Below are 12,594 nucleotides of genomic sequence, written 5' to 3'. Positions count from 1 at the left end.
TTTGACCTTTGACCTCCAAAATTGAGAGGATTCCTCTTTAGCTGGAAGAGCAAACCATGGATAAAAATTGATAACTGTATATGCCTTTGAGAACTAAAAGTCTTTCATACCTCAAGTGCATGCCATCCACAAAGTTTGGTAATGGTAGATGGAAAACAATTTGCATTATTATGTGGAAACCATTTTCCTTCCCTTTGAGTTACAGTGACCATGAGCTTTTCATCCCAAAACTTATACATGTCCTCAGTATCCCTAGTACAAACCATTCATAATGTCTGGACTGTGGACTACTTAGGTTACTGTGCTGAAACCATTTTCTTCTTTCAGGCATATTTTAACCAATAAGCTCCTAGATCCACAATCAACAGGCTTCTTCCTTTATCCAAATGTATGCCAGCCACAAACCCTGGTAATTGGAGATGGTGGGTAACTCTAGTTATTGTAGAAAAACTGGCAACAAACAAATGAATGAACAACATCATAACATAGGCTCCACCTTATGGTGGTCATATAAAATTATTTTGTTTTGTCTTTTGTAAAAAGATAACAAGCTGGGTACTGAATTCAAAAACATAATGCAATATATATATATATATATATATATATATATATATATATATATATATATATATATATATATATATATATATATATATATATATATATATAGAGAGAGAGAGAGAGAGAGAGAGAGAGAGAGAGAGAGAGAGAGAGAGAGAGAGAGAAAGGAAGATACAACAAATAGTTATTATTTTGTTGAAATTAAATGTGTGCAAACATTAAATTAATAAATAAAATGATTGCAAACATGAAGCAAAATGATGTTTGTACATGCTTTGAACAAGCCAGACTACATGGAATTTGAGTCATTTTTAATGCCAATAAAAAAATGGAGACCAAAATGGACCTACCAAAAAGTATTACCCTAGGCCATATTCACAGCAGTCTGAATATTTTCAATTCTTAGTGATTTTTTAAAAAACAAGATATTCATAAACCAAGACAGTATCCTGGGTCACTATAGCTTAGTCCAATAAATCAACCCCTCAAATCTGTGTTGATACTGATGGACAATGTTGTAAATATGTTGTAAACAATGTTGTTGATTTTCACCTGAAAATCAATATTATCATGGGTGAAGGGCTGATTTATTGGCCTAACTATAGCTGTACTCAGCCATGTTTGACAAACTTCATAGCTTCAAGTGAAAATCAGTTAATGAACAGTGTCAACAATGTGCATATTGAATAACATCAAAGTAATGAAAGCTTCCCACTAATGAAGATTCCCCATTATGGAATGTTCCTTTGCCTTTATTCAGAATGGGTTCATGTCAGTTGGAAAATGTGCTGAGTCTAGGGAAAGAGTTGCTAATACATGTACTAATTTTACAAAAATAGTAGTGTTTCATATAACATTCTAAAAATGTTATGTCAATATTACACTGTACTGATATAAAGAATTATTATTGCAATATTTGTATCACCAGGTTTATATCATGATCTTAGTTTTATTACACATATCAATGATTAAGGTTGTTATAAGCAATTAAGTATCTGCATCTCTTTCAAACTGTATAATCATGGATTCCTCTACAGTATTTTGCACCAGGTTTTGTAATTGCTTTAGATATTGAAAAACAAAGCTCAGTTGTAGCGTCGGATCACTAGCTTGATTTCTCCATCAGGAAGGAATTTCAAATGGTTCCATGCCTCGGAGTGTTTCATGTTGGTAATGTCCTCTCCATTTACTGACAGGATTTCATCTTTGACTTTCAAAAGTCCACACTGTTCAGCAGGTCCACCTGGCACAATAGGATAAATATGTACATTTTAGAAATTATGTATATGGTATAGATTATTTTTGAAAATTTGTCCCCTTGCAGATGAAGTTAGAAGGTTAAATAGCATTTTGAACATTTGCTTGTTGATTTATTCATTATTCCCTCAATATTTTATGACCTATTTCACATACACTCATGAAAGATGGTACATGACTACACCTCCAGGAACAACCCAACCATATCAAAAGTGGGTGAGTGTCACCTAATTTGCTTCAGTGGCTTTAAATTTTCTGCAGTTGATTTGCATTCAATATCTTGGACCAATGTTATTTAACTAATGAAGCAGAGTCACTCAAACATTCCAAAATTTGATCACTGAGACTTGGATTTCATGCTTGAGTGAATTTTCTTTTCCAGCTGTACATTTGCTATGTGCTGAATATCACAGATCCAATTTCAGTATGCCTTAATATCACATACTCATGAAAATTGGCATGTGTATGCATCTTAAAAAAGAAATTAAACCATACCACAAATAAGCCAATGTGGCCTAATTTTCACACCAGCTGTCTATTTATTACATCCTTAATATATCAGACATTATTTCACCTAAACCCATACAAATTACAATGTGAATTAATATCAAGGTGAGCAATCCTACCTACTAGGTCAATGTGATCTACTTTTCACATGAGTGACTTCTGTATATTCAACTATTTGTTGTACCTTAAATTTCTTGGACCATTACTTCACCTACATATTTAAATTGGTAGAGGTGAAACACCCAAACATTCAAATTAAAATACATTCAAATAGGAACTGGCATTCATTATATTCCTGATAAGGTGGCGCTATACAGTTTCACATTTTGCATAGGGTTAAGATTTTAAAGAAAAAGAATTTCCCCGGCTTTCCTCACTGGTTTCAGTGGCTATTTAAAGAAGACCTTGTATATCTTAGGTATAATGCAAAGAACCTTTAATTACCTTTATTTTGGTGTATGATTGATGGGTGTACTATGGGTTATAGAGTATACAGCTTGGCCTTACTTCAAATGTGCACCTTTCAAAAAAGTGCTAGCTCTACTTGGTCATTTTCACTTCCTGAACTTCAGAGGTAAATTGTATAAAAAAGAGCTGATAACTTTTTTTACTTTTTATGTATTTGGTAATTCATTCATTGCACTTTCAGAAGCTGGTATTGTCTAGTCTGGCAAAATTCATTTTCCCTATTTTAATAGCTGCTATAGATAGTGTACTTTAGACTAATTCAGACTGATTTTTTAACACAAGGAAGCAGTCATTTTAGTTAGCAGTGTGCTTAAATCATGTAAAATTTCCAAAAGTACAATATCCAAAGAAATATCATCCACATTACATTAATGTAGCATAGAGGTATGCAAACATTCTCTCCACTGTGCATGTTTTAAATGCGAACTACTTCACCTTACATACGTCACTCTCTCAAAAGTACATATTATCTGGTGAGCGCCACCTAAGATAATACACAACTTGAGACATTGATGAAGAAAATTGTATAGAACAGCGGTCATATCAAAGCCAACATTTAAGTCTTTATGTGTGAGCCAACAGAGCGAGACATTTGCGAACTTTTGTCAGATATTCATTCCATCAGGGACAGTTGTAGTGAATCCTGCAAACCATTAATAATCCCCATTCCATAATTTCATCTCAGAAAGTTTAATACAGTTCTGCAACTGGTCTTTTATTAAAATTTTGAAGTCATTGTATACACAGCTACAAAATTATAAATATGCTTAAAATCTGACATTATTATTTCTTTATTTTCTTAAAAGCTGAGTAATGCAGGTGTTAGTTTCATATTAATAAGATGCTGTCATGACTTTAGAACAGAATCATTTAAGTTGTATCGGTTGAGATATTGCTGTTACAATACAGTTTGGTACTATCTGTCTTTGCAGTGCGTTTATACAAAGCCAAAGTTATCAACATTTATTCCAGTTATTGTAGGAAATCAATTATTTCTCTTTTTCTTTTCTATATCTTTGAATGGTCAACACCAAATCTTGTTGAGGCAGGAAACTAGTTCCCTTATATCGGGCCCTGGTAGAGGTTACATTTTACTGTTTACAGAAGCCACAATGCCATTTCACACCTATATCGATGACAATGACATCAGTACCTGTGTATGGGTTTCAGTTAAATTAATTACTAATCAAGTCTGAATATGAGTTCATTATTGCTTAGGAGAAAACTCCAATGTCCAGTCTGAGTATGTTATAACATGGTCAAAAAGCCAGTCCCACTGGACATCATCTGGTGTTAGAACAAATTCTAGAGACCTGCAATCAAAAATTTAAATAAAAATTTAATCAGTTAAATTGGACACATTTGGTTTTGACTGAATAGATAACTTTTTAATGAACAGAAAATGTTCCTTCTGACCTTTATCACCCAGCTTTAACAATAATATCTTTATGTTTATACTGAGTTAAAGATAAACAGTGTAGGTAACATCAACATTTATTTCATTGTCTGAATCCTTGAAAAATGTATTTGAGTACTCAAAACCCCAACAATGCATTTAATTAAATCTGGATGACGTAGTTCACAATTTTGTCAGTGTGGTACATGGCTTGTAGTTGGGAAGCTGTTAATAGATATCAAAGCTCGCAAAGAAAAGAGGATGGATTTGATACCTTTAATGATAACTATTTCAATTCATTCAATGAATATTTTAATAGGAAAATTTAGTATTTGTTTCAGCTCTACAAATTAATATGTGGGTACATATCAAGGAGAACAACTTAACCATACTGAAAGTAGGTTACTGTGACAAAACTTTTAGGTTTGATAATGCTTGTTTTCCTCCATACCATTCTGCATATAGCAAGCTACTCCAATTCGTGTTTAGGATCTGTGTTTACAAGTAAACACCATGTTTATTTTTACATCAATTGCACAACAAATTCTAACAAACTTGTACAGAACTCTTAATGAAACATCTCTGATTTTAAGCAATAATTAGACATAGTCCAGCATTGCTAAGACTCCAGTAAATCTGACTTCTGACACTACATGTGGCAATTAGGCATAGTCCAGCATTGCTAAGACTCCAGTAAATCTGACTTCTGACACTACATGTGGCAATGAGGCATAGTCCAGCATTGCTAAGACTCCAGTAAATCTGACTTCTGACACTACATGTGGCAATTAGGCATAGTCCAGCATTGCTAAGACTCCAGTAAATCTGACTTCTGACACTACATGTGGCAATGAGGCATAGTCCAGCATTGCTAAGACTCCAGTAAATCTGACTTCTGACACTACATGTGGCAATTAGGCATAGTCCAGCATTGCTAAGACTCCAGTAAATCTGACTTCTGACACTACATGTGGCAATGAGGCATAGTCCAGCATTGCTAAGACTCCAGTAAATCTGACTTCTGACACTACATGTGGCAATGAGGCATAGTCCAGCATTGCTAAGACTCCAGTAAATCTGACTTCTGACACTACATGTGGCAATGAGGCATAGTCCAGCATTGCTAAGACTCCAGTAAATCTGACTTCTGACACTACATGTGGCAATTAGGCATAGTCCAGCATTGCTAAGACTCCAGTAAATCTGACTTCTGACACTACATGTGGCAATTAGACATAGTCCAGCATTGCTAAGACTCCAGTAAATCTGACTTCTGACACTACATGTGGCAATTAGACATAGTTCACCATTGCTAAGACTCCAGTAAATCTGACTTCTGACACTACATGTGGCAATTAGACATAGTCCAGCATTGCTAAGACTCCAGTAAATCTGACTTCTGACACTACATGTGGCAATTAGACATAGTTCACCATTGCTAAGACTCCAGCAAATCTGACTTCTGACACTACATGTGGCAATTAGGCATAGTCCAGCATTGCTAAGACTCCAGTAAATCTGACTTCTGACACTACATGTGGCAATTAGGCATAGTCCAGCATTGCTAAGACTCCAGTAAATCTGACTTCTGACACTACATGTGGCAATTAGGCATAGTCCAGCATTGCTAAGACTCCAGTAAATCTGACTTCTGACACTACATGTGGCAATTAGGCATAGTTCACCATTGCTAAGACTCCAGTAAATCTGACTTCTGACACTACATGTGGCAATTAGACATAGTCCAGCATTGCTAAGACTCCAGTAAATCTGACTTCTGACACTACATGTGGCAATGAGGCATAGTTCACCATTGTTAAGACTCTGGTAAATCAACAATAGTCCCAGCACTGAAGTGATAAAATTTCAGTCTAAAACTTAGAATAGAATTTACTTCCAAATTTCGAACTGAATATCTCCTGACTGTACTCAAAGCTTTTGCAAAATTTCCTGCAGACCTGGTTACTTTGATTGCCATTGATTAATTGACCACAAATTATGAAAGATTAATTGCTTAAGGAACACAATGATTTCTAACAAATTGAATCTATCCAATTTTTAAACCTAAGAATGCAGAACAAGAAACTGTAAGCCCTTAAAAGTCAGCATTAGATATCAGAAGCTCTGGAAGCATGGACTCTCAGTAGGCACAGTGTCAGACTGTGCTTTGCTTGCCAGACTTTCAACCAGAAGGGTGTGGATTTGAAGCATGCTTAGACTGGGTCAGTTGCCATGGTATGCATCTTGGCAAGACATCTTTTACTCCAATCGCCTCAGGACAATTTAATTTTTCACGAGTTAATGTGCCATCAAAAAGTGATATAAATCAAATCAAAGCAGGAACCTTTGATACTGAATACTCTGCTTGTGTAACTTTATATCCTCTACTGATTATGCAAGAAATAAGATCGATAAATAAAATACACTACACTGTCAGTTTGTAGCATGAGATTCATAGAATTCTCCATTCATTGCGGGATAGGAATATTCCAACTCAGATGGTCAGAACTCTGAATACGGCATGAGGTTTTGCTGAGTGTCTGATGCCAAATTCAGATCCTGATCAAAGGTGGAGTTTTCCTATCAAACACCAATGTATAATGAAGTAGTATTTTTCTCGGATTCCTCAACAAATTAAAGTTGAAATAGTGTATTGTGAATACTGATAACTTTCAAACAGCAAACCACCAACTGAAACTGATCTCCTCACCTTAAAATTGGGTGAAAACAGTTAGGTTACACTAAATATACACTATAACTAAAACATTCAATAAGAATATTAAGATAATGGCAATATACAAAGTTGTGTAAGGAAGAGAGTTTGTTCAAGGACACAAAATGTGAACAGGCAAAAAGTATAAAGTCCACTCTTGACCCTAATTAATGAGAAAAACAAATAATGATACAGTCGTAGATTCAACTCGAATACAGAATAGATTTTCCTTTCATAACTAATAATGAGAATATGAATTTTAAAAAATTAACAATTACAACAATTAATTGCATCTTGTTTTACTCTGAATAGGATCAAGGAAGCTGACTACATGTAGCATGGTCAATCGTTACAACATGTCCTGTTTGCAGGACACCAATTTCAACTGCTGCTGTAATTGAATATAAATAGTAACAAGCATGTTTATTGTGCTTATTATGAAAGAAAGCTCAAGTGATGATAGAATTCAAGATTCTGCCAAGCTTTGCTCATCATAGGTCATGTGATGAAAGACATCAGTCATGTGATGAAAGACATCAGACATGTGATGAAAGACATCAGTCATGTGATGAAAGACATCAGTCATGTGATGAAAGAGATACATGTATTCTCCACCTGTGTTCTAGATTGGAAAACACAATGATACACACAGAGATATGAGAGGAATTATATCTATTTTATCAATTTTTTCAACTTATTTCTGAAATAGTTCACACAATGATCAGCAAACGTGCACTCTTCTAGAGAAATTCAGTTTCAGTATTCTGCAATTATTGTCCCGAACTGAATGCACATGCAACAACTCACCTTTGAATATCTTTCTGATCATCAGAGGAAGGTCTCCTCTTGGGGACTGCTTGCCACCCTCAATAACAAACCCAAGCCCTATGACCCCTTTCATCATGGTAACTTCTAAGATCTGACCTTCACCTTGGGGTTTGTCTTCATGGTCAGCAGACAACACTAAAAATAGATATCAAGTATTATAAGACAGTGGTCCATTAATCTACAGTCCCTCACTATACTGCAATCTGATTAAAATCAGATGTCCACTGTTATGCATGAAGATCTGACAGCGACTGCTTAGGGGTCATGTTCTCATAACTTATGTTATTACCATAATTGCTAATTTTATCAGCCAATCAGGTGAAGTCTATGCTCACATTTGGAGTCTGAGTAGTGTGAATAAAGAGCATGAATGTGTACAGAATGATTTGATTCACTTTCAGATTATTGAAAGCTGCATTTCCATTGACTAATTCCAAGGTCACCAGAACATGACCCCTAAGGGGTCATCATCAGATCTTCATGTAGGACAGCAGAGATCTGATTTTAATCAGACTCCAGTATACTGCTACCCTTCTAGTAACACTGGCATGCTCAGGAATCCCAGTAAAGTCATCAAATTTGGTTTTAATCATTGCTACTTAAATTTGTTCTTATTTCATAAGGCCATAAAGAAATGTGTGTTTCTTATTGTACTGGTTTTCAAATTATGGTAGATAGGCAGGTTTGTGTGTGTGTATGCATGTGTTTTGGATTTTTAATGTAGCTTTAACAATTTCTCAGTGATATCACTATGATGTCTGCAGTGTGGCAGTTTATAGTGATGTCTAGTACTGGGGAATCACACCGCAGACATGTAGCACCCAATTTCATTATCCTGACACCAGGCAGACCAATCCTAACACTAACCTCAAAATGCTCAGTGCCAAGCAAGGCAGTTGTTGTACCATTTTTATGAATCTTTGTTATGACTTGGCTGGGGTTCGAACTCATGACCTCATGTATCCAAGGCAGATACTCTAACCACTTAGGCCACTGGAGCAGTCAGGTAGGTAGTTCAGTAGGTAGGTATTTATTTAACATTTTATATATATATATATATATATATATATATATATATATATATATATATATATATATATATATATATATATATATATATATATATATATATATATATATATATATATATATATATATATATATATATATATATATATATATATATATATTATAATGATTAGTATATATGATGTACTGAGCACTTCAAATACTGGACTAAACCAGCTCAATTATATGCACAAATAAAATAACAAAATTTTAATTTTGAATTTTTTTTTACCCAGGGGAAAAAAGTGCTAGATATGTCAATGAATAACAGCGATAGCTGGCTGATTGGAAACATATGTTTTTGCCTAATTATAGCCATTATTTGACACCATCAAGTACCCTTATTTTGTATTTCAAAGCACTAGTATGGCACATCTGGTTGGAACATCCCCCTCTATATGTCTCCCTCACTTTTTCTAAAACCAGTGCTGGCAAAATTTCTGGATGTAAGAAATAAGTAATGTAAGTCTAACATTAATGTTACGTTGAAATTTTGTTCAATTTTCAACAAAAGTCAGTTTTACACACCACCACTATGCAAAAATAATGGTCCCTGACCCCTGACATGTATTATATTATTGGGGCTTGTTCGAATGAGCCAATAATAATCCCAAATGCTTCATTAATTTACTAGTGCATATTGCTTTTTTGTGCAGATCTTAACGCAGGTCACAGTATTGTAACCGATTAACTCCATCATTTTGCTGGCAATCAGTCCATCAACTTGCCATCTGCACACCTGATTATGGTTTATTTTAGCACACTGCATGACTGATGTCTTATTTTTGTTAATTTTGTGCATCTTTTTTGGTTTCTTTAGCTAGAAGTTGAAAACAACACTAAAAAGTCACATAGATCTACCAAAAATAAGAGAATCCCACTAAACCAGTTCTGATACTGTTTAGATGAAGGGTGCTGAATTAAAGTGAGTCAAAAGAAGTCTTTTAAAAGATATAAACTCTAAATTTCTAAGAACATGACACCTGTAAAACTTCTTTTGTCCTTTTGGTTCCAAATAGATGTAAAATGTTTGTATTTTTTCTTAATTTACAAAGTTTATATTCACTTCTTAAATTTTATAGATATGACCAAAATAAGACAAGATTCTTCAAGAATGCCAAATTCTGCCTGCACTTTGCCTTAAACCACCACACCGCTATCTAAACCACAGGCAAAAACAAGATCTTAGTATATCAGAATAAAAACTTTATAACATGGTCTTGTAAAAGCAAGTGAAATGTACATGAAGCAGGAGAAAGAAACAATTTAATACAAACATATACACAAAATAATAATAATGCAGAAAAACATATTATTACCATTTTTGGGTGTTTCTTCTAAATGGAAGACAGTCAAAGAAAAAAAAGACTTTAGTTCTGTGCAACAACATATATTGGGGTAATATCAGAGTCCAATTTATTGTCTTTCAAAAAATTGAAAGAAAAATGTGGATTATAAATTAAGTTACTTCCATTAATGCCACATAAAAACAAATTTCTTTTCAAGATATTTTGGTGCCAGACAATCATATTATGCAAAGGCATGAATAATGAATTAAACTGAAATGGCTTTAGCAAAATCAAGGACAAAATGAAATTAATGCATACTGTAATAATTAAATTGTTCCCTGTACAAAAATTTTCACTAGCACTTTAAAAAAAGTCAATTAATATACGTATACAACAAACTGATGACATTATCAAAAAATAAGTCTGAAGTGGTATTGTTGCATATATATTAAAAAATAAGTCTCCTGTGTTATTGCTACATATATATTAAAAACATGTATACACCTCTCCTTCATTAACTTGTGAGCAACAGTGTCCATACGCATCAACAAAACTGGCACACTCAGCAGAGTGAGATAAAAATAGATTCAGCATCAACAAAACTGGCACACTCAGCAGAGTGAGATAAAAATAGATTCAGCATCAACAAAACTGGCACACTCACCAGAGTGAGATAAAAATAGGTTCAGCATCAACAAAACTGGCACACTCACCAGAGTGATATAAAAATAGATTCAGCATCAACAAAACTGGCACACTCACCAGAGTGAGATAAAAATAGATTCAGCATCAACAAAACTGGCACATATACCATATTGAGACAGAAATGGATTCAGCATCAATAAATCAGGTACATACAGCAGATTGAAATAGAAATGGATTCAGCATCAACAAGACTGGCACACATACCAGACTGAAATAGAAATCATTCAGCATCAACCAAACTGGCACACATACCAGACTGAAATAGAAATAGATTCAGCATCAACCAAACTGGCACACAAACCATACTGAGACAGAAATGGATTCATCATCAACCAAACTGGCACACATACACCATAATGAGACAGAAATGGATTCATCATCAACCGAACTGGCACACACACTCCATAATGAGATAGAAATGGATTCAGCATCAACCAAACTGGCACACACACCATACTGAGACAGAAATGGATTCATCATCAACCAAACTGGCACACACACCATACTGAGACAGAAATGAATTCATCATCAACCAAACTGGCACACTTACCATACTGAGACAGAAATAAATTCAACATCAACCAAATTGACACACATATACTCACCATAATGAGATAGAAATGGATTCATCATCAAACAAACTAGCACACACACCATATTGAGACAGAAATTGAATCATCATCATCTAAACTGGCACACACACCATATTGAAAAAGAAATGGATTCAGCATCAACCAAACTGGCACATACACCATATTGAGAAAGATATGGATTCAGCATCAACCAAACTGGCACACACACCAGACTGAGACAGAAATGGATTCAGCATCAACCAAATTGGCACATACATCATATTGAGGAAGAAATGGATTCAGCATCAACCAAACTGGTACACACACCAGACTGAGATAGAAATTGAGATTCACATCTTGGTTAACAGCTATTATATTTCTGTTACAATCTGTTGTCCTACATAAATATTTGGCTAATGGAAGTTAAATTTGAATAAATTCTAGATTCCATCCATACCCATGATGGAAATGAGTTTAAAGTGAAACAGTTGCATAACTCCTTCATGTTCATATATTTTTCAGTTATTGCCCAATGATATCAAAAGATAATCTGCACCTTTCACATTTAAATGTCTGAAATTGAATGTTTAGCATGACTGGACATAAACCATTCATTTTTCTTTTGGTGCCAACTTTATAAAAAAATGAGATTGATAAATCTTACAGCATTATAAGCAGATTACCAAGTGACTGGTGTAATCTGTATATACATGTACATGCTTATTAGCAGATTACCAAGGGACTGGTGTAGTCTGTATATACATGTACATGCCTATATGTAGATTACCAAGGGACTGGTGTATATATATATATATATATATATATATATATATATATATATATATATATATATATATATATATATATATATATATATATATATATATATATATATATATATATATATATATATATATATATATATATATATATATATATATATATATATATATATATATATATATATATATATATATATATATATATATATATGTGTGTGTGTGTGTGTGTGTGTGTGTGTGTGTACATGATTATAAGCAGATTACCAAGGGACTGGTATAATCTGTATATACATGTACATGCTTATAAGCAGATTACCAAGGGACTGGTGTAATCTGTATATACATGTACATACTTATTAGCAGATTACCAAGGGACTGGTGTAATCTGTATAAACATGTACATGCTTATAAGTAGATTACCAATGGAATGGTGTAATCGGTATATACA

At 33.9% G+C, this 12,594-nt stretch overlaps 1 protein-coding gene across 4 annotated transcripts in view; it reads right to left on the bottom strand.

The window, feature by feature from the left end:
* Positions 1-857: 857 nt before the first annotated feature.
* The window catches only part of LOC149802303 (uncharacterized), a 105,231-nt gene continuing 93,494 nt past the window's right edge, over positions 858-12,594 (bottom strand). For all 4 annotated transcript variants that reach the window (XM_089956724.1, XM_089956726.1, XM_089956727.1 and 1 more), the window contains 2 exons: positions 7,710-7,865; positions 858-1,804 (listed from right to left, as the gene is read on the bottom strand). In XM_089956724.1, coding sequence (XP_089812850.1) covers positions 1,647-1,804; positions 7,710-7,865 — 314 coding nt within the window. In that variant the 3' untranslated portion in view covers positions 858-1,646. The remainder of the gene's footprint in view (positions 1,805-7,709; positions 7,866-12,594) is intronic.

This window comes from Sinohyriopsis cumingii, chromosome 4 (genome assembly GCF_028554795.1).
Source record: "Sinohyriopsis cumingii isolate HCF-2022 chromosome 4, ASM2855479v2, whole genome shotgun sequence".
NCBI lineage: Eukaryota > Metazoa > Mollusca > Bivalvia > Unionida > Unionidae > Sinohyriopsis > Sinohyriopsis cumingii.
Note: the sequence above shows the minus strand (reverse complement) of the source record. Positions and strands in the feature narration are given on the sequence as shown.